This window comes from Rhamphochromis longiceps, linkage group LG18 (genome assembly GCF_057381845.1).
Source record: "Rhamphochromis longiceps isolate RC_006_pf linkage group LG18, R_longiceps_female_GT1.1, whole genome shotgun sequence".
In the NCBI taxonomy this organism is placed as follows: domain Eukaryota; kingdom Metazoa; phylum Chordata; class Actinopteri; order Cichliformes; family Cichlidae; genus Rhamphochromis; species Rhamphochromis longiceps.
The window spans coordinates 1,810,127-1,833,717 of record NC_140574.1 but is presented as its reverse complement, the minus strand read 5'-3'; the positions used below and the strand labels follow the sequence as shown (position 1 = coordinate 1,833,717).

General features: G+C 41.1%; 1 protein-coding gene across 1 annotated transcript; it reads right to left on the bottom strand.

Moving 5' to 3' along the window:
* Positions 1 to 4,885, bottom strand: LOC146647367 (uncharacterized). Its single transcript, XM_085388907.1, has 3 exons — positions 4,644 to 4,885; positions 3,096 to 3,503; positions 1 to 2,334 (listed from the first exon to the last, which is right to left on the bottom strand). Exons 1-3 carry the CDS (start codon positions 4,813 to 4,815, stop codon positions 1,505 to 1,507), a joined length of 1,410 nt encoding a protein of 469 aa, XP_085245033.1. The 5' UTR covers positions 4,816 to 4,885; the 3' UTR covers positions 1 to 1,504.
* Positions 4,886 to 23,591: the final 18,706 nt, after the last annotated feature.

Genomic DNA, 23,591 nt, shown 5'->3' with positions numbered 1-23,591 from the left:
ATTAGTGACGTTTGTACTAACTTGGTTTTAAAGCCTTTACTTTAAAATATACGCCGTTCAATAGCTGAGCTTAATCTTACAGAGAATGATCAAAGCTCATGTAGAAACAAACAAATGAACAAAAAGATTTTCTCCTTCATTTCTGTCAAACACAGCTGTATGACACGTTTCCAGCTGTTAGTATCATGGTTGCTAGGCAACCTGGGCAGCGCAACGGAGGCTTTTTAAAAAAAACTTTATTGACAAACAACAGTATCAGCGCAACAGAGGCTAGACCGTCCCATTACACAAGCCTCGGTCTTTGAGTACGCGGCCCTTGAGGGTCGTTGAGGCTGCGTACTTTAAGGCTGCAGACCCTGAATTGGGATACAGCCATAGACCCCTATGTAACGGTTTTCAACAAAGTTCAGGTGTACACAAACCAAAATGATGGAGGTAAAGGGGCAAAAATGTTTCTCTAGCACACAATCTGAAAGAAACTATTGAATGAAATAAGTAATGACAGGTGGGCTTTACTTTAATAACAGATTCAATTTATTTAATGCAGGCAGAAGCTAACAGCAATAATCTATAAAAAACTATTCAAACATTATAAAGGTAAAATTGAAGTAAACCCTTATCTTCATTTATCCCTATTCCATCTTATTCTACTCTGCTTAAAACCCTCTTTGACCTTTTAAAGCGATGCTGAATGAAAGATGAGCTCAAACCAGCCTTCCTCAGCTCTGGCAGGTCCCCATGACGCAGGAAAAACATCTTTGCCTCACACTGTGCTCTCAATCAGAGAAACATATGTGCAGCTATAGGAACGAGGTCTTTGCTGAAGGCTGGAGGAGTCCAAGGGAAACAATCATCCCCTTGAAACTTTCTACTTTATTATTGTCATTAGTTACTGATATGCAGATAAAACACAACAAAACAAAGTCAGTCTAAATGAACTAAATAACCAAAGATATTATGAACCAAATAAAGTGAATAGCTTCAAATATAAAAAACAAAATAAATAAAAAACGTCAACATTTTCTATTTATTAAAAAACAAATACCTCGAATGCAGTTTTACATCACAAGACACCAACCAGCAACAGTCATTGGTTATCCACTAATAGACAGCAAATACAAAACTTAATATACAAATTGAGTTTCAAACCCCCTGTAAATAAAGACTGTATATCAATAAATAAAACCAAAACTAAAATTCATTTTTTAAGAGTCACCATATTTTCACTGAAGAATTAGATGAGAACAGATTAGATGAAACTCTGCTTTATACATAATAATCATGCAATAAATGATGCTTGTCGGAACACAGTCTAAAGATATTTGAACTCTGAAAGCTCTCCTGTGAACACGTATAATCTGCCAATCTTCTTTCACGCTTGGCTTCTCTCCACGTTTCAAGACTACAATTTCTGAAAATGATACGCTTGATACAACGGTGTGAGTTCTTCTATGTCCAAACAGACACTTCTGTATGTGAACATTCTTCCGCATTTTGTACAACATTATGGTTTCTCACCTGTGTGAGTTTTCATGTGACGCCACAAATGACTGTTATATGTGAACATTTTCCCGCATGTTTTGCAATGATACGGTTTCTCACCAGTGTGCGTTCTTATGTGCCCGAATAGCTGACTTCTGTATGTGAACATTTTCCCGCATGTTTTACAACAATATGGTTTCTCACCTGTGTGTGTTCTTATGTGCACTGATAAATGACTGCTACATGTGAATATTTTCCTGCACGTTTTACAATGATACGGCTTTTCACCTGTGTGCGTTCTCATGTGTATAGTCAAACTACCCCTCTGTGTGAAACTTTTCCCACATGTTTTACAAGAATATGGTTTCTCACCTGTATGGGTAGTCTCATGGCTTTTAAGAGATGATGACACATAAAAACCTTTCCCACATGTTTCACAAGAATACGGCTTCTCACCTGTGTGGATTCTGTGATGTTGATTCATGTTGTACTTATTCTTAAAGGATTTTCCACAAAAATCACATGTTAAGGACTTTTTACCCGTGTCGGAGTTACACCGACTCTCTGAGTTACTATTTGTCCCTGAATCTAAATTCCAGCTTCCTTCATGATTTTGGCTCTCATTTATAGGACAGCTGTGATAAAGAAGCTGGTCAGTGTTTGCTTCTGGGTCATTGTGGTCTCCTTCCTCAGCAGCAGTCACCACAAAGGTATCAGTCTCCCCCTTCAGTCCAAGCTGCTCTCCCTCTGGTTCTGGTTCCTCCTGGTCCACACTGGAGCTCCTTTTCTGGTTCCAGAGCTTCTGTTCAGGGAGAACCTCCTCCTTCTCACAGACAGGCTGCTGTGGGACGTCTGGAAGGACAAAAGGACACGAGAAAATGAAAAGTGATGTGATAATAGAAAAAACATCCCAGAGAGAATACATTGTCAAAATAAGACTTTTACAGAGAAAATAAGTGTCATCCACAAAGGCTGCTACTCCAGATATAAGCTCATCAACAGAGGAACATCAGCAGACGTGCAGCAGTAAAGGAAGAGAGAGGTTAAATGGCAAGGTAGAAAAGCTGCAGGCAGTGAACATATACTGAATGAATAAATGATCAGTATGACACGACAAACCAACTTTCTAACAGTAACAAAATAAAAAGATTGTGTTTGTGTCGTTTTTATGGCATTCATGCAGGTTTTTGTCTTTTAGTCGATTCTTTAAAGAACTTTCAGTTTGAATACATTTCCAGTACATTTAAATAAATGTTTATATTTTGCATGTGTATTTTAAAAATGTCAGTTGGTAAAAATTTACAGACGAGTGAGATAAAAGTGTAATACTGTCCAAAAGTCTAAAGCTATCCTTCATTTATGTTTTGCCTGGAAAATGAGGAAATGATGTAGCAAGTTAATGATTTATAATTCCTTCAGTTTTAATATGAGCTCCAACACTGGCTGAAATGCAGCGCAAACCATGACAGCACCTCCACCGTGTTCAACAGAAGGCTGCAGACGCCGACTGTTAGACCTCTCTCCTGACCTCCTTCAAACATGTTGATCATGATTTAGATTCATAACTTACATGAGTCCCATTCATGTGTGACTTCATTCAGACTTTTACATACCTGTAATGTGAAGCTGTATTTCGGGTTTCCAGCTGACATCCATGAGTCTGTGCTGATGGTCGTTCTCTTCCTCGTACAGGATAGAATTATTAATAACTTCAAATATTTCTTTAGATTTGGACTGAAGAAACGTAAAAGTGTCAGAGCTGTGAGAGGGGAGCTGGTCAGTGTTTGCTTCTGGTTCACTGTGCTCTCCTTCCTCAGCAGCAGTCACCATGAAGGTGTCCGTCTCCTCCTTCAGTCCCAGCTGCTCTCCCTCCTGACTGCTGCACAGTTCCTCCTCTTCCTCTTTAATCTGTGGAGCTTCTGGTTCCTCCTGCTCCACACTGGAGCTCCTCTCCTGGTTCCAGAGCTGCTGCTCAGGGAGAACCTCCTCCTCCTCCTTACAGACGTGCTGCTGTGGGTCGTCTGGAGGAAAAAAAAGGACACAAGAAGAAGAAAAGTGATGATGTTAGACGTTGGACTCATTTTTTAAAATCAGCTTCGCTCCTCAGAATCTCAAGAGGTTGTGAGCAGAGCCGATTATACCCAGAGTTACATAAAAGTAATGGCTGACTTTTGTATTTGTGCATTCACGACTGCTGAATTATTGCAGATGAGGCGGGTCCATAGTGGAAGTTAATGTTAGCTGCTCTGGAACATGAAAGCTCGTCCGCTGAGCAGTAAAAGCAGCTTAAAAACTATCAGCAGCTCCATTCAGAAGAGCTGTTGTTAACCAAAGTGCTTCTGCAGGTTTGAACTCAGCTGGCAGACATTTTTAACCAAATCATCATTTTGTAACATTTCCTGTAGATACACTGACACTGACAGAGATCTGGAGAAACTGTTGATTGTTTCTGTTTCATTTGCTGAAGTCTTTAACTCCTTAACACCTGGTGTATCATATTTGTGAGTCTTTGTGAGTTTTTGAGACTTACATCATCAGTGGGTTTCTCTCCACTGAAAATCCTAAATTAATTAAAAATAAATAAATAATAAAAATGCAACCAATGAATTGAAAAAAACCAGCTGTAACAAATATGATACAAATTAAAGTTCATATATGAATTTTTATTGTCAGAAGCTTCACACTAGCCAGCGCTGCAGTTCCATTTTAAGACACTGATAAGCTCTAAACTCATAATTTCATACGTGCGTCATGTTCTCAGTTTATCTCTGATATAAACAGCACATGCTCACAGCCTGATGGCAACAAATGACACCAGCCAGCTTCTCCAATAGACTCTGAGCCCTGTTTTTACATCTATCAGTTTTAAAGTTCAAGCTGTCTGAAGGTAAACAGATAAGGAGCATCTGAGCTGCATCTCACTGAGCAGCTGCTCGGATTAAACTGTCATTAAAGACAAACTCAGAGTCCATCAGCTCAGAGTTATTCACACACACACACACACACACACACACACACACACACACACACACACACACAGAGACAGACACACACACACACACACCGGCTCGGTGAAAATGATGCATTCAGGTTTTTCTACCTCACAATCAGAAACGTCCCGCAGAGCTGTGATCAGGATCCTCCCTCAGAGGGACACTCACCTGTCCTGTGCAGCTTGATTTGGGGTTTCCAGGTGATATCCAGCAGTCTGCGCTGACGGTCGATCTCTTCCTCGTACTGGACGATCGTTTTTTCAAACTCCAAGAATATTTGTTCAGCAGCAGCAGTTAGTCGCTCGTTGATGAACTCTCTCAGATACTGAACTGAAGGCATCGTTGCTGCCGCAGCTCACACACTCAGCTCACACACTTCGTGCTCAGACACACGGGAGGAAAGCTAACGGTTCTTCCGCCTTTTCTTTGTTTACTTCCGCCTGGTGTCACAATGTGAAGTTCCGTCAGTTGAAGGCAGATATTAGTGGTTGGAAAACAGGGAAATAGTGCATTAGCGCCATCTGCTGGTGCGAAGTGTGAACGAGCGCGTCACTGAGAAAAAGAACTGATTCTGTTTAACAGGACCTGAAAGTTTCGCTGTCAGCGACTTTAATGAGGTTTGGGGTCAGTCTGCAGCTCTCAGCCGCATGTTTCTGACAGCCTGGTGTAAGATGATGCTTGGTTTCCTCACAGCTGTGTCCTGTTTCCTGTTATGAACCATGTGCTGTTTAAACCAGAGCATCCAAATCAAAGTGCTGATGTCCTCTCTCTCCTGCTTTCCTCTGAGTCCTGTAACACCGTCATCCTTCTTTTTCCTCCGCCCACTGCTTTTCCAACGTTTCCACCATTTCTGCTTTATCATGCTCTTTATTTCTGCCTCGCTCATGTCGATGCTGAAGTATTTACTACACATCCATAATGACACTCACAGTACCGATCAACCTAACCAAGTCCACAGTCACATCCAACGCATAAACACATAAAACATCAAAGATGCCTCAAAGAGCAAAGACCCTGCAATATTATAAAGAAACCAACAATCCGACGACCCAGTGCCCACTCGCCCAAATCCATGTCATGATCATTATCTACCCAAGACACCGCTCCAGTCCAACCACCCACCAGAATCCCAAAGAAACAAGTTCTGTTTGTGACCATTTATATTTTCTTTCAATGCTCTTCTCGTGGGAGCTCAGTGATGGAGAACATTTGGCTCGTTGTCCTTGCACACAGTGCAAAGTGCTCCATCCTCCCTCCTCACAGTGATTCAAATGCTGCTAACAGTCTGTGAACCAGGAGGAAGAGGAAGTGAGAGAAGTGAGACTCAAAGAGGAGACAGAGGGCGACATCATCCAGTAGGCGGGGCTCTCCTTCTGCACTGTGTTCAACCATTGTGTCAATAATAAGTGCTGCTGTGAAGAGAACAATTCTCAGACTGAATGTTGAACATCAGCTAGTTTCTCCTGTTGATTTAAACCTTGTTGTACAGATGGAACATTGGCTGTGGATTATTCTTGCTGCTCTTTTCTTTGGTGAGATACAAACATCAACATGTTTCCTCTGCTTAAATCAATGTGTGAGTCTGATTAATGGTGACTTTTTAATCATGTTTATTGATCCATCTCTTCCTCTGCATGTTCTGTTCTTCCTCAGAGTGTAAAGGAGAAGACAAAGTGATCCAGGAACAAGGAGATGTCATTGCTGCTGAAGGAGACACAGTTACACTTGGATGTAGATTTGAAACAACAGACAATTTCCCCAGATTGTTCTGGTACAAACAAAAAGTAGGAAGCTTTCCAGAGTTTATACTACGACGCTTCTCCGGATCAACAGAACATGAAGACTCTGAGAGGAGCAGATTTACGGCTACGCTACAAGAAAAGTCAGTTCCTCTGAAGATCCAGAAGCTTCAGCTGTCTGACTCTGCTGTGTACTACTGTGCTCTGCAGCCCACAGTGACAGGAAACAGCAAAACTCTGTACAAAAACCTTTGGAGCAAAGACAACAGAATACTCCACAACATCCACTAGAGGGAGCCACACACTGTTAAACCTCTGTGTGGATATCTCTAAAAGTTGATTCTCTTCATCTGTTCGTAGCGTTTTGTGGGAGAAACGTTTCATCATCATCATCATCAGGTGACTTCTTCAGTCTCAGCTGACTGCAGGTTTTAATCTTATAAACAGTCTGTGTGGATACAGACTGGATTCATTTCACTTATGAAGCAAAATATAAGAAATAACATTGATGTTGATGGAAACTCACATCAACCACCCCTAATTATTATCATTATTTAAAGACAATTATGGCAACTAATTGAACTGATGTATTTACATCATAATGTCTTCCTAAATGTAAGAAAATTACAATAATAGTAAATAATATATTAAATTCAATTTAAATATTCGAAATTGTTGTCAATAAAGAAAACTGATACCTTCATGGTGTCTGCTGCTTTCTTCTCCCACTGAAACGCTACAGATGAACAGAATCAACCTTGTGGGATTTCCTTACCTGAATATTCGCCCGTGCATCAACACGTCTTTAAGAAAGAAGCTGTTGTGTTGTCCTGTCAGACTGTAACGATGAGCGAGTGGACTGAGCACTCGGGCTGGGCTGTTAGACCACCACAGGCCACACATAGCCCACTGTGATCTTAAGTGGGTCAGACCGGTGAAACTTTCTCTCAGTGCAAAGAAGTTACATATTTAACTGTTTTTCTACATGATGTTTGCTGGACGTTGACACTGTGTTTACACAGTCATTTACAGTAAGTAATGGTTTAATCCTTTAACAGCTGAAATGATTTAAGGCTGCCATTGGTCATTAGGCAGGATCATGATTTTGTTGCTTGAGCTGCCGTTACTTATCCATGGCGTTATATATGTGTGGGGAAATAAACACCCCCTGCTTCCACCGTACTCGGTCTGACTGTAAATCCATTGGCAAAAGGCCGCCTTGACAAAGGCTCCCACGTACAGACATACGTCAGTTAATAACTGACATTTGAAATGATCTCGTAGGCCTAATGTGACGTGTCTGTGCGTTTCTACAAATCGAGACAACTAATCTGAGAGAAATAAGTCAAAACTTTCTGTTCATGTGAGGCTCACTGCTCACATCACACTTTTATTATTAGTGTTTCATGTGCATCGGTATACTGAACAAAACTTCTGTAAGCAAATGTGAAGTGTGGAAGATTTTTACAAAGTCCAAGCTGCACTGCAAGACTGCAGGCAGCAAGAGTTAGTCGTTAGCAATTCATCAGCCTTTTTAAAAGAAGCAACAACAAGTCCTGCAGCAGCTTTGGAAGGAACACATGGATGATGTAAGATTTTCATGTTTTAATCATTTTTATTCAAAAGAGCAAATTTTCTTTGTTGCACATAATGGAAAAGTTTTCAAAAGAGTTGAAACCTTCAACATCCCAACTAGCATTTGTTGGGATGATGAAGCAACCAGCAACTCTGGTTATAAAGTGTGTGAAGCACAGGAGGAGGAGTGACTGAGAGCAGAGAGGAGGAGCAGAGATTCAGGGAGGAGCTGAGCTGTTACTGAACTATAGAAGAGAGAAAAACCTCCACATTCAACAGAGTTCAACACAAAACAAACTTTATGTTCCTCAACATGCTGTCATTACATCACTGTGTGTTTCCTCTGATTCTTCTCACTCTCACAGGTCTGCTCACCTACACAGGAAACTATGTTCAATTAAATGATTCATTAACGTCAATTATTGATTGAAAACGTTCTCTCTTCCTTCAGGTGTCACATGTGATCAGCTCACTCCAGTCAAAGATGAAGAGTCCAGCGTAGAAGGCAGCACAGTTACTCTGACCTACACTTACAAAGTGTCACCTTCTGATTATTTCTTCTGGTATCGACAACATCCAGGAAAACCTCCAGAGTTCCTGATCTCACACTCACCTTCAGGATCAGTAGGAGAAGAAAAAGTTCCTGGACTGAAGATTCAAGTGGAGGGAAAAGAAATCAAGATGAGCATCTCCTCTGCTGCAGTGACAGACTCTGCTGTGTACTACTGTGCTGTGAGGCCCACAGTGACAGGAAACAGCAAAACTCTGTACAAAAACCTTTGGAGCAAAGACAACAGAATACTCCACAACATCCACTAGAGGGAGCCACACACTGTTAAACCTCTGATTCTTGTGTCATTGGACTGATGACAAAGACAACAGAGAAATGAAGCAGTAAAGATCAGAGACAGAGACAGAGCTGCTGTGGAAGCACAGAACTGTTTGATTGGCTGAGCTATTAAACTGGCCCCGCCCACTGAAGTTGAGCTCATCCAATGACATTATTTGTTGGTCATTGTGCTGCAGTGGAAGAACATTGTTCATGTGCTGTCTGTCTGGCTTTAATAACTCCAAAGACATGTTGCTGCACCTCTTTTTGCTTCTATCTCACATTATAGGTGAGTTTAAGAACAGGGATTAAAGTTTAGTTGAAGCTGCTGCATTAAGCAGATATACAGACTGCATTTCACTACTTTTCTTCTTTCTTTTTCCAGGACTAACAGCTGGAGACTCAATCACTCCTCAACAACCTGAAGTCACTGAAACAGAAGGAGAATCTGTCAAACTCACATGTAGCTATGAGACAACATCGGATTATGATAACCTTTATTGGTACAGACATGATTCTGACCTTCAGGCTCCTCAGTTCATACTAAGGAAAGGGGCAAAACGCAGCACAAGTGAATATATTCCTGATAAACGATATGGATCAGAAACATCACCAACAATAACTAATCTGACCATAGCAGCCCTAACCCTGGCAGACACAGCTCTCTACTACTGTGCTCTACAAACACAGTGATACAAAGTGTAGAAGAGGCTGTACAAAAACCTGAACACAGATATCTGACTACTCTTCAAAGAGGAGGGAAGTGGTATTCAAAGCACAGCTTCATATCAGATGGATTCTGCTAATTCCTGTTTTATCAGAGTCACTGTGGTTACAGCTGCTAATGAAACACTGTGGGAGGATTCACATGAGCAGCAAATCCACATCAACCACAAACCAACTGCAGGAACGTTCAGACAGAAAGAAAAATATAACGATGAACTCTCAAATTAACTAGTTTTATTCAGTATTTTACTCTAAAGTCCACAGATATGTGCTGGGGGGTTTTCAAAACATAAATTACAAAAACTTTACATAAACAAGTTTTATGAATACAAGAAATCATAAAATGCTTGGAAACATTATAGGATTATGAAACGAATCAAATGGATTAAAATGTGTTGGTTTCTTTAGTGAAATTCTTTTCATATAAAATTAATGTTTCCTAAGATTTGTCGGCGAGTGATGAAGATGTTCAAAGGAGTTAAAAACAAAGATTGAAAGCCACTGGAGGTTTCTGAGTTTGTGCTGAAAGCTGTAACATGTATTGAGGTTTGGTTTTGGTGTTTGTAACATGCAGAGATATGAGAGGAGGAAGAGGCTGAAGGAGGAAGAGGCTGAAGGAGGAGGAAGAGGCTGAAGGAGGAGCAACACTGTCACAGAGCAGAAAAGGACTCCCACTGTCAGATACATTCAATATGTGAAGCATACAGAACAGATAGTGTGTGGAAGATGCTGTCACTGCATTACTGGCTCATGTTTCCTTTGTTTGTGATCACACTAACAGGTCGGTTAAAGCAGGAAGAAGAAATGTCTTTAAAGGATCTGTTTGCTAGAAATCACTGGAACAGGCGCTCACAGTTTAACGTCGTCTTTAACAACATTTATCTCTTCCTTTAGGTGTCAGCTGTGATCAACTCACTGCAGTCAAGGATGAAGAGTCCACTGTAGAAGGAAACACTCTCACTCTGTCCTACAGTTTATCCAGAGAAGCAAGAAGTGACGATTATTTCTTCTGGTATCGACAATATCCAGGAAACCCACCAGAGTTCCTGATCTCTCATTTGGCATCAGGAAACATATTGAAACAAGAATTTCCCACAGTGTCAGTTAAAGTGCATGACGATCAAAAACAAATGGACCTTCAGATCTCCTCTGCTGCAGTGTCTGACTCTGCTGTGTACTACTGTGCTCTGCAGCCCACAGTGACAGGAAACAGCAAAACTCTGTACAAAAACCTTTGGAGCAAAGACAACAGAATACTCCACAACATCCACTAGAGGGAGCCACACACTGTTAAACCTCTGTAGACTCTGAGAGAATGAGCCACAGCTGTGACAGCGAACTTTAGCAGCTACAATAACGTCACAGCACACAGCACAGTTACAGCACAGTTACTCTGACCTACACTTACAAAGTGTCACCTTCTGATTATTTCTTCTGGTATCGACAACATCCAGGAAAACCTCCAGAGTTCCTGATCTCACACTCACCTTCAGGATCAGTAGGAGAAGAAAAAATTCCTGGACTGAAGATTCAAGTGGAGGGAAAAGAAATCAAGATGAGCATCTCCTCTGCTGCAGTGACAGACTCTGCTGTGTACTACTGTGCTCTGCAGCCCACAGTGACAGGAAACAGCAAAACTCTGTACAAAAACCTTTGGAGCAAAGACAACAGAATACTCCACAACATCCACTAGAGGGAGCCACACACTGTTGACTTCTCTGTTTTCTGCATTCCTTGTGATGATTGTAGCATCCCCAATTGAAAAGATGATCTCAAACCTATTGAACAGCCATGTCTTCTCCTCTTCCTGAGCTTCACTGTGTCTTTTTTAGCTCTCCGAGGCTTACCCGTAGAGGCGGCGGCTTAGCCTCGGTCTCTAAATGTAAATACAAAGTCCGACAGCTAACCTCTCCTTTCTACCTCAGCTACGAGGCTCAACTTTTGGAGATGACCGCCCCTCGAACTACTCTGTTTGTTCTGGTTTACCGGCCACCTAAATATAATAAGACTTTTATTCATTAATTTGCTGACCTTCTTAGTTCTGTTATTTTTAAATATGACTGTGTGATTATTATTGGTTATTTTAACATTCATATCTGCTGTAAGGACGATCCGTTAGCTAAAGACTTCCTTGCATTAACTGATTCTTTTAATCTTGCCCAGTGAGTCAACCAACCAACCCACACTAAGGGCCATACTCTCGATCTGTTTTTTCACATGGTTTGGACATTTGCATTAGGGATATAAGCAATGTTGGGATTTCCTGTTATCTTTGATGTTAATTTATGTAATTCTGAACTTCTGAACCATCCCATGGTTGATGACTTTGCCAGCACCTTTTTTTTTCACATGCTCCTCCATCCTCAATACTTTTGCCCCTATTAAAATGAAGCAACCTAGATCCTTTTCCCAATGTTGGCTAAATGATTCTACTCGTGCCTCGCGACGTGCGTGCCGCAACGATGAGAGAAGAAGGAAGAAAGCGGCATGCCTCAAGGATCTGTCCTTGGTCCCCTGCTCTTCTCACTGTATATGCTTCCCTTAGGCGCAATCTTTGAGAAGTACAACATTGCACATCATTGTTATGCCAATGATATTCAGATCTATTTCGAATTAACTGATGATCCTGCCATGTCTTGTACCGTTTTCGTGAGCGTATGCACGAGGTCAAAGATTGGCTCTCTGGTAACTCTCTTATCTTAAATGACAGGAAAACCGAAATCATCGTGTTCGACAGTAATATCCCTTGCGGCCAGCTCCGTGACGCCTTTGGTCGCTTTGCCAGTTACCTCTCCGGCACCGTTTGTGACCTGTGTGATTTTGGATAGCTCATTTAAATTCGACAAACAAGTGTCTTCTGTTGTTAAATCCTGCTTCCACCAATTTCGTCTTATTAGCAAAGCCAGACATTATGTCCCGCATAGAGACCTGGAAAAGCTCATCCTCGCCTTCGTGACATCTAGGTTGGATTACTGCAACTCCCTTTTATTATTTTTTATTTGGCCTGAACTCTACTCTTCTCCATAGACTGCAAATTGTTCAGAATGCGGCGGCTCGTATCCTTACTGGTACGGTGTGTCTCCATTACCCCCGTCCTTGCTGACCTGCATTGGCTTCCTGTTAAATACCCTATTTAATTCAAAATCCTGCTGCTCACCTTTAGAACTATTAAAAATAAAGCGCCAAGTTACCTCATAGAACGACTTAGATCGGGGTGGCCAGCTCCACGTCTCAACAGCCGGTGTCCTGCAGGTTTTAGATCTCACCCTGGGTCTCCACACCTGAATCAAATGATTGGTTCATTACAAGGCCTCTGGAGAACTTCAAGACATGTTGAGGAGGTAATTTAGCCATTATATCAGCTGTGATGGATCAAGGACACATCTAAAACCTGCAGGACACTGGCCCTCGAGGCCCGGAGTTGGCCACCCCTGGCTTAGACCATACACCCCTGCTAGGGTACTAAGATCATCTTCCCAGTCATTTTGGTACAGCCGAGACTGCACGTTTGCCTTGGCTGCCATGAAATAAAATACACTATAATACAATTGTCTTTGACTTTGCACAGCATATAACAGTGAACATTGTAAACCTTTGCACTGCCAACTAAGCGTGACAAACTTATCGTGGTGCGTTAGCACCCTCTGGTGGGTGAAAACCCTTACACTTACGGTCAGCTGCTTTATGCTCTGTGAAATAACAAATACACATGTACACAACAAAACTTTGATACCAACCTTGTTCCCGCATCAACCTGGCGCTAAGGAACCATTTGTGACACCTTAACTGCCATCTGTTTCCTGTTTCTTAACCGCTGAGAACGCCACATTCAAGCTCGCGCTGTTGCTCTATCGTTTATGTAAACTGACTTACGACACCGTGTAGGTCTATACCTTTTCAAAGTAAAAGCATCAACTGTTTCCAAGCTGAATAGTAAGCACTTATGAACCAATTTTTAATAAAGTAAATATTAATAGGTTATTTACAGCGATAATTACACAGATTTAAATAAATAATTTCACAGAAACTTCATGTCAGTCAGTAAACACAGAAACAGTGACAGACAATCAGATTTATAGATTTACGTTAACTCCTAAATTAGATTCTTCAGATAAGGATCTACCAAGACTGTCCTTTCTCTTCACTTCTTCATTTTCTTCTTCTTCCTCAGTAAAGTACAGTATAATGAGTAAAGTATAATACCTTGATGCTTTTTTGCCTTTGAATCACCTTGTTGTTGAATTGTGCTATACAAATAAACTTGCCTTGCCTTGGTGAATAAAAATGTAAGTAAAAAACAATAAAATGAAATAGCTTGTTAAATTCATTGCAGCAAAATGAAGCAGTGTTAAGTGTTTCAGTGCAACTGATTATAAAGTGTAAATACAACGCATGTTTATCATCAGAAAACTCTTGTTCTCATAAAGAACTGCTATCAGGAAATTTCAGTGAGGTTTTATTACAGACACAGCTCAGCTGGAGGCAGAACAACAGAAGAACTCCAGAATAAACCAGTTTCATCCAGTATTTTACTCCAACCACAGAGCCAGCCTTCATGGTCATTCTCTTCATGTCTTGCAGGAATACAAGACATTATATCAGCAGGGGGAATAACACAGGGCTGTGAATGAGTCCTGTCACTGTGATCAGGCTCCTCCTTCTAATCCACCAACTTAGTGTTGATGAAGACTAAACAGAGAGATCACAGCTTCTTTATACTTGCTGTAGCTCACAGTTACTCTACACTGCAGATATGACGCCTCTGTTCATCTCAGTGCTGCTGGCTGCTATGTGCCTCGGTATGAACACAACTCTGTTTCTTTGATATCAACATTGACGTGATTCTTTAACAGCACACTGATACTGTTTGTTGGTGTTTTACAGAATGCAGAGCACAAAAAGACAACGTGCTGCAAGCAAAAGGAGAAGAGACTGCTGCTGCAGGAGGCACAGTGACACTTGGCTGTCTCTATAACGTCAGCATTACAACAAATAATTATCTCTTCTGGTACAAACAGGATGGAAACAACAGCCCCAAATTCATCCTGAGCCGTGTTAGCAGGAATGATGGAAACACAGCAGACGAGTTCAAGGAGAGATTTTCATCCACACTGGATTCCAGCATCAGATCAGCTCCTCTGAAGATCCAGAAGCTTCAGCTGTCTGACTCTGCTGTGTACTACTGTGCTCTGCAGCCCACAGTGACAGGAAACAGCAAAACTCTGTACAAAAACCTTTGGAGCAAAGACAACAGAATACTCCACAACATCCACTAGAGGGAGCCACACACTGTTAAACTTCTCTAGCTTATTAGGATACAGGCTACATTCATTTTCATGGATTTACCAACAAAACATTGTTTCTTTATGTTTTTATAAATAAAAGCACATTAAATATAATAAGAATCATCTGAAGTCCCTCAAGAGAAGAAAAGTTCAGAAAGAAAAATACCCTCAGACCACAAATTACATTTTAAATGACTAATACACTACGAGACGAGATGAGATGACCTTTATTAGTCACACATCGGAAATTTGTTTTGTTACAGCAGAAAGTGCAAAGTTACATCGCAAAATTTAGAAAAACTCTGGAATAACATAAAAATAAGATACTCTCTACACAATAGAATAGAATAAGATGAAATACTATATACAATCGAATAAAATAGAAAAAAATAGAATACAAATGCTATATACAACTGAGTATAATACAACGATGCCAGAAAAGAGTATTGCACTTAGTGTTATTACACATGTGAGGATGTGAGTGTTGGTCAGTTGAAGTCTTTGTTGTGGAGTCTGACAGCAGTGGGGAGAAAAGACCTGCGAAATCTCTCCGTCCCACAGCGTGGGTGCTGCAGCCACTGAAGGAGCTGCTCAGTGCTGTCACAGTCTGCTGCATGGGGTGGGAGACGTTGTCCAACAGGGATGACAGCTTAGCCGCCGTTCTCCTGTCACTCACCACCTCCACTGGGTCCAGAGGGCATCCTAGAACAGAGCTGGCCCTTCTGATCACCCTGTTCAGTCTCTTCCTGTCCCCAGCAGAGATGCTGCCGCCCCAGCAGACCACACCGTAAAAGATGTCATAGAAGGTCTTCAGGAGTGGGTCCTTCACTCCAAACGACCTGAGTCTCCACAGCAGGTACAGCCTGCTCTGCCCTTTGCTGAGGGCGTCTGAATTATGAGCAATGTTCCCTCTAAGCTGCACATGTGCGCAATTGCTGGCACGGTCTCTGCGGACAGAAAATCTGCGTTGCGCACAAAAAAAAAAAAAAATCTAACCTGAATTGAAATTAAAATTAAAACTTTAACAATTCTGTTCTGTAGTGTTAGTCAGTGAGTGACTGGCTGCTCCCGTATGGGATCAGAACGATGCCACCTTACCCCATAGTCCAGCCAATGATGCGATTCACATTCGTATATATGCAGCTAATCAACGTGGTTGACAGGCTATGACAGCGTCCTTATCTGCCGACATGTGTTTTAGCGAGCAAAGTTGCTGATGTGGAGTGAAGCCATGTTAATGACAGCGTGCACAACCTTTGGAGATGTGAGCAGGACAGACGGAACAACTGACAGGAAAAGTGTGGACTTTATACCAGTTTTTAAATTGTGTTGATCGGCCGCGTAAAACCAGAGTTATGATAAAAATATCTGCAATGTTTGGTTTTCTTCCTGAATACTGTCGTTGTTTATATTTACTGCAGGAAGAAACGGTAAAAACGGCGTTTTATAAGGAAAACGCTCGAAAGCCTGTGAGCAAAGACAACACCAAAAAAACCCCACCCTTTCCCATTGATCGAAAAATGTACCATGTGGACCAATCAAAAAATGACGCAAGATTACTAATTACTAATTACTAGTAATCAGATTACTTTTTTCAAGTAACGAGTAATATAAGGGATTACTATTGCAAAACAGGTAATTAGATTACTCTTACTTTCCCGTAGGAACGCTGCGTTACTGCGTTACTAAAACCGTGATTTTTTTGCGAGAGTGTCTCATGACAGTGACGTAAGCGAGTGCGACGTTCGTGACAACAGCTGTGTGCAGATCAACAATGGATCATATATCGAGTGCAGAGAGAGTATGAGCGTGCAGTGTTTAAAGCGTGGAAGTACTGACCTTACTTTGAGTTTGATTCCATAAATCAAAATAAAGTGACAAAAACATTAGCGTCCGTTTTTCACTGCGTGGGAAGGAAACTTCTTTTTACAGCGAACCCCCCCCCCCCCAAACTTACGAACAAGCACCGACAGTACGCTACGACGGGAATGGGAAATTCATAGACAAAGCCTGCGCCTTGGATCCACTGTCAGGGGATACAGAGCGGACTTGATTCTACGGAGAGCCCAAAATCAGCTTCTAAGTGAAAGGATCAGACAGGTCCATTTCACTATAGATCCCTCCAGAGCAAGATTAGCCAGACTCTGCAGGAACTGGAAATCCTTCTACCCTCTCCAATTTTAGAAGAGGTTTACAAGTTTGTGGACAAGGCTCAGCGGGCCCAACACTCTAAAGGAAAAGAAAGACAACGCAGGAAATCCCACACCTTGCTTTCAAAAACAGAGTCAAAGGAGCTTGCAAAGAAAAGCGTCTGGACTTCTTTAAGTTGCTTGAAGACGTTTCACAATGTGCGCCGTGCACATTGAAGAGAACGGCAAACTCAACATCGAAATTTACCGGAAGCCCACACACACGGACCAGTACCTCCTTTTTGACTCCCATCACCCTCTGGAACACAAACTTGGAGTAATTAGGACCCTACACCACCGGGCAGAACATGTTCCCTCTCAACCTGAAGGAAAAAAGAAGGAACACACACATGTAAAGGAAGCACTCAAAACGTGCGGCTATCCTAAATGGGCGTTTTTAAAGTCAGCAAAGAGGCACAGAAAAGAAGACCAGACACCAGCGAGGGAGGATAAGAAGGACAGACGCAACAACATTGTCATCCCCTATGTAGCCGGTGTATCAGAAAAACTCAGGAGAGTTTTCTCCAAGCACGACATCCCGGTGCATTTCAGACCCAGCAACACACTCAGACAAAAACTGGTTCACCCGAAAGACAAAACTCCAAAACACAAACTTAACAACGTGGTGTATGCTGTACAGTGCAGCGAGGAATGCTCAGACCTCTACATTGGAGAGACCAAACAGCCACTTCACAAGCGCATGGCACAACACAGAAGAGCCACCTCCACAGGACAAGACTGAGCAGTCCATCTGCATCTTAAGGATAAAGGTCACTCTTTCGAGGATGCCAATGTTCACATTTTGGACAGAGAGGACAGATGGTTTGAAAGAGGAGTGAAAGAAGCATCTATGTCCACTGTGAGCGACCATCTTTGAACAGAGGCGGGGTTTACGACACCAACTGTCTGCCATCTATAATCCAGTTTTGAGATCCTTCCCAGACGCCTTAACGCCCACTCGCATCCTGGGCCATCTGACCTCAGGAATTCGCATGATAAGGTGGGGCCAGGTTTCACAATGAGCTCACCCGAAACTCTGGCTGATTGGGACCCACACCCAGTTTCACACCTTGGCTCAGGCGATTAGAGGATCATCAGGGGTCCTTTTGTCCCTCTGTGGGGGGAAACTCCCACTAGGTTTATATCTGGGACTCTCCACCATTTGAACTTAGAACTGAAGAAGCTTCTCGGATGAGAGGTGAAACGTCTTCAAGCAACTTAAAGAAGTCCAGACGCTTTTCTTTGCAAGCTCCTTTGACTACGATACCTGGATGACTGAGAACCTTCACAGACATTTCAAAAACAGAGTTGTTTTTTTTTTTTTTTTTTTTTTTGTCAGACATGCTCTCCATCAATATGAGAAAGCAGCCCTGTTATTGACACATGACTTCTTCCTTTCATTTAATCTGATATTGTAACAGAACCTGCAAGGCACACAGGGAGACACGGCCAAAGCCAACCATCCACAACTAATGGAAATGATCAGTGGGAACCAGCAACAAATAAATTCATCCAGTTGTTGTTGGTTTTTGAGGATATAGACATCGAAACTGAGGTGATCTAGAAGTACATTTTTCTATTCAGTAATACATAAATGAAAACAATAAAAATTGCCTTCTTTGTGATGCTTTAGGCGGTAAGAACTATATTTCATGTATTTACTTGAAATAGTTGCTCTATTATTGTAGGGTCTACCTTACAATGTGCAGTATAAAAAATGAATTGACCTGAATTCCATCTCTAGTTCATTTAAGTACACAGTTTGGGTGAGGTTGGGATACAGCAACTAAACCATTTGTATAGATCTTCACATATCCTCTGCCAGAAGCTCTGGACAGGCATTCAAGAACAAAAAGCATGGATATAGTTCTCAATGGTATTGCCTTTGCAGTGGGTGCATGTTTGAGTCTACAAGAACCATTTGTCTGTCCTGTATAGTGTCGTCTGTGGAGAGTATTTGTATTATATGAGTCGTAAGATGGGGCTTTTAGTACTTTTGAAGGTATGTAAGTATATTTGTGTCCAGAAGTATTGATCTGGATTCATGGAATGGTCCACAATCACCAATATTTAACTTCTACATTTTCAATAACAATTTGGGAATAAAGAAATTAAAATAAATTAAAATTATGTTAGCCAGATGGGTATTTCTAAATTCAGTTGATTGAGATTAAAAGTGGCGAGTGTTGGTGTGGTTCAGTGGGTGAATGTGAGGCCGTGCTGGACATGGATGTGCCTGAAGGCTCACAGGCAGCTTGGCAGATGGCTGGAATTCCGGGACCACACTGTTCCAAAAAATAGTAATGTCAAAGTATCTCACTGTATATTTTACAGTTTTGTACTCTTTCTAGAATATCATTAAATTTACATAAGCAGACTGTGATTTTACATGTCAGAGGTAAAATAACATAACATCACTGTAAATATAGTAAAACACAATTTACTTGTTTTTTAAATATATTTTTGTACATATGCATGTTTAGATTGTAAAAATACATCCAGAAATGTATCATAACTTCACAAATATTTCTCTGTTATGTGAGAGAATGATCTGTTAAATTCAAATGTAATACTATGGAAAAATATATAAAATGATCGAAAATCAATGAGAATAATCAATAATTAAACAGTATTTGAATTATAATTGTGCTGAAAATTTCATGTCATCTAGGTCTGATTCAATAATTCAGAGGTAACAAGTGAAAATATAATTAATAGGAATAAAAACTTAAAAAAAAAACATTGCACGGCCACGCTGTGCTAATTATATATTTAGAAAAAGAAATGTAGAGGCAGGAATTGCAATTAATATAAATCTCAAAGTATTCCCAACATTCCTGAACAGAAAGAGGCCTCTGCACCTGGGGTGACATGCCATTGGATGTTGGGACACATAATAACATGACGCTAAGCATCGGCCAATGAATGTGAACTAACAACCACAAGGTCGCGGGTATGGCTGCACTGCAGGAATAAATCCTAATATAAAAGTATTTTACTGCATTTCACAGTTTTGTTCTGTTCTTCTAGAATATCATCAAAGTTGCGTAAATAGACTGATTTCACATTTCAAATGTAAATTAACATTAAATCACTGTAATGTAATAAAACATAATTGTCATGATTATTAAATGTATCTGTCTGTACATGTGCATATTTAGATACAGATTCACAAATGTATCAGGATTTCACAAATATCTGTCCGTTATTTGAAAGAGTGAACTGTTGAATTCAAATGTAATGCTATGGAAAAGTATATAACATGATCCCTATAAGCTTGTGTTACATCACATAAGTATTATAATCATTGCTATTTAGGGCGATCGTAGCTCAAGAGTTGGCAGTTCACCTTGCGTTCAGAAGGTTGCCGCTTCGAGCCCCGGCTCGGACACTCTCGGTATTGTTTCCGTGGTCAAGAGTCTTCACCTACTAGTGATGGCCAAAGGGGCCGATGGTGCGATATGGCAGCCTCGCCTCTGTCAGTCTGTCCCAGGGCATGCAATCCATTATTATTTAAACCAACTGTTGACTGTATATTTCTGTACATTTACGTATTATGATTCATATTGCCACATTCATTGACCTTGTTTATAGGTAATTTCATTGTTTGATCACGTTAAAAAGTTCCTAATTTAATGTCTAAAAGCACTTGGAAAAGGCAGAACCCCATGTGAAATTAGCACAACAAACTCTATTTTCATTACTGAAAACAACCATATTTTCATGAGAAAGTTTATTTCTGTTATTTTACGGTAGTATTTTGGCGCCACAGCTGCCGGAATATTACCGTTTTTTTAAGATGTTTTTTTAACAGTGCAGACGAGGCATGACGAGACGAGACAGGAGGGCCCGCTGACCTCTGGCAGAGATGGCGCAGGACCGGACAGCGTGCTGACCGCTGGTGGAGATACAGCTTGACCAGATGGCAGCGTGGCAGTTGCCAGTTCAGCTAGTGGTGGCATGGCAGCCATGGCTGGTTGAGATGGTGTTTGAGTTTGCAGTTGAGAGTGGAGTGGCTCTCCTGAGCCCCCAGCGGAATCAGACGGCTGCACACCAGTTTTATTTAATATCATCTATCGTCCACCTGGGCCTTACACAGAGTTTCTGTCTGATTTCTCAGACTTTATATCTAATTTAGTTCTGAGCTCAGATAAAATAATTATTGTGGGTGATTTTAACATCCATGTAGATGCTAAAAATGACAGCCTCAACACGGCATTTAATCTGTTGTTAGACTCAATTGGCTTCTCTCAAAACCCACCCACCACTTTAATCACACTCTAGATCTTGTTTTAACATATGGCATAGAAACTGAACATTTAACAAATGAGTTTTTAAACCAGCAGAGATGTAGGATATGTATAAAAAAGTGTGGACAAAGTATTTACAGCATGAATCATCTGTGGACTGAAGCAGCACAGAGCTGAAACATGAACTCCCACCTGAAAGTGAAGATGCTGCTACTAGTGTGTAAAGCAGGAGGAAGTGAGAGAAGTTCAAATCCAGATCAGAGAGGAGGAGCAGAGATTCAGGGAGGAGCTGAGCTGTTACTGAACTAGAAGAGAGAGAAACCTCCACATTCAACAGAGTTCAACACAAACCATAAACTTTACCTTCATTCAACATGTTGTCTTTGGACTATTTTGCACTTTCTTTACTGATTCTCACCATTCTAACAGGTACGTTACAATCTGTGTGTTTAAAGAAACACATTTGAACTGTGATGATTTATAAAAGAATAAAACATGTTTCTGTTCCTTTAGGTGTCAGCTGTGAAGATCTCACTCCAACCAACAAAGAAGTGTTCAGTGTAGAAGGCAGCACTGCTACTCTGTCCTATAAATACTCCAAAAAGGCAACTGGAAACGATCGCTTCTTCTGGTATCGACAATATCCTGGAAAACCACCAGAGTTCCTGATCTCTCACTTTGGAACAGGAGAGAAAATGTCAGATCCAGTCCCTGGAATAACTTTTAATGTGAGTGGAGACAAAACACTGATGACTCTTCAGATCTCCTCTGCTGCAGTGTCTGACTCTGCTGTGTACTACTGTGCTGTGAGGCCCACAGTGACAGGAAACAGCAAAACTCTGTACAAAAACCTTTGGAGCAAAGACAACAGAATACTCCACAACATCCACTAGAGGGAGCCACACACTGTTACACTTGTCTGGTTTGTTTCACTCAGTTAATAAAATGTCTGTTGCATAAAAACAGAAGCTTTAATTCACTTCGTAAAGGAGAGATTTCTCACATAAATGAATCATCCTCTCTCTTCACTGCAGTTTCTTTAAAACTGTCTCTTCATGATCAGATGTGCAGATCACAGCCTGATGTAGCAGACCTGTTAGTGACACTTTAAATATCAAAACAAGACTTTTAATCTTCATGCATCATTTTTTGTTTCCCAGATATTTTTTTCTTTCACATATTTCATGAATATTGCTTCTGAGACAGGTGTGAAATTATATTTATATTATTTTTAGCACAGCTCACGAAAATACAATGAGAAAGCAAAATAGCTTTATTGGGCAAAAATAAAAGTGAACGCTCACGCGACTTGCTGCTGCTACTCACTGGCATCTTTGTATCTTTCTTTATATTCTTTGATACATCTCAACAAATTGAATCCTTCTTGTCTTCTACTTACACGACTGGCGATCGAATTTTGCAAGTGCCTGAGTATTTTGGGTCTAGTTCATCTGCCTGTTTGTTTTGGCCGTTGTCTCCCTTGGATCCATACACCTGACTGTTTGTCCGTGATTTTGTCCTGGCAGGATCTGCGTCTTGCTCGTTTGGGTTTGGATTTTTATGTCATTGGTCTACTGACCTAGTGTTGGACTTTACCAATACTCAGCTGACGAGCTTCTCTGACTCCGCTTTCACCTGGCTGCATTCCTCCCTCGCTGAAAGTACGTTCACCTGGGCTCTCGTCGAATTTTCACCATGACGACTTTAAGCCAATACAGTCCCTCTGGTCCACTTCTCGTCGTCCTCCATGGACCTCTGACAGGGCTGTTGACCACAGTGTGTTAGCCAGCCTGCTCAGGTCGGCTAACACTTTTGTTCAGTCTGACAGCACCGATGTCAATTTCGGCCTCTTTGCTTACGAGCAAGGTTCATCTCATTTGGGATCTGCTCACAGATCGTAACTTTGACTTTCTGTTTGACTGAGACGTGGCAACAGCCCAGTGACTTTTCGCAGCTCAACGACTCCACTCCCCCGGGGTTTGTTTACACCTGCCAACCTCGTGAGAACACCGGCCGCGGTGGAGGTTGTCAGGTTTATATTGTTGATTGTCATTTATGCTTAGAAATATTTAACCATGTATGCTTAGAGGTGTATAATCGATTGTGTAGTGATAGGATGTGTGATCCTATCATTAAATTATCATTAAATTTGAATAAATCTAAACTTATGTGATTTGGAAATAGTAGTTTAAATACAAATGCAAAGATTCAAATAAATGGTGTTGATATTGAAAGAGTCAGTGAAAATAAATTTCTGGGGGTAATAACAGATGAAAAACTTAACTGGAGAGCTCACGTAAGATATAGTCATTCCAAAGTATCATTGCAACACTAAACAAGGCAAAGCAGGTATTCGACAGAACATCACTTCATATTCTCTACTGTTCACTGGTTTCACCATACTTAAGCTATTGTGCAGAGGTCTGGGGCAATAACTATAAAACATTACATTCACTTTTTACTCTTCAAAAAAAAGCAATTCGAATCATCCACAATGCAGGTTATAGGGAACATACAAACTCA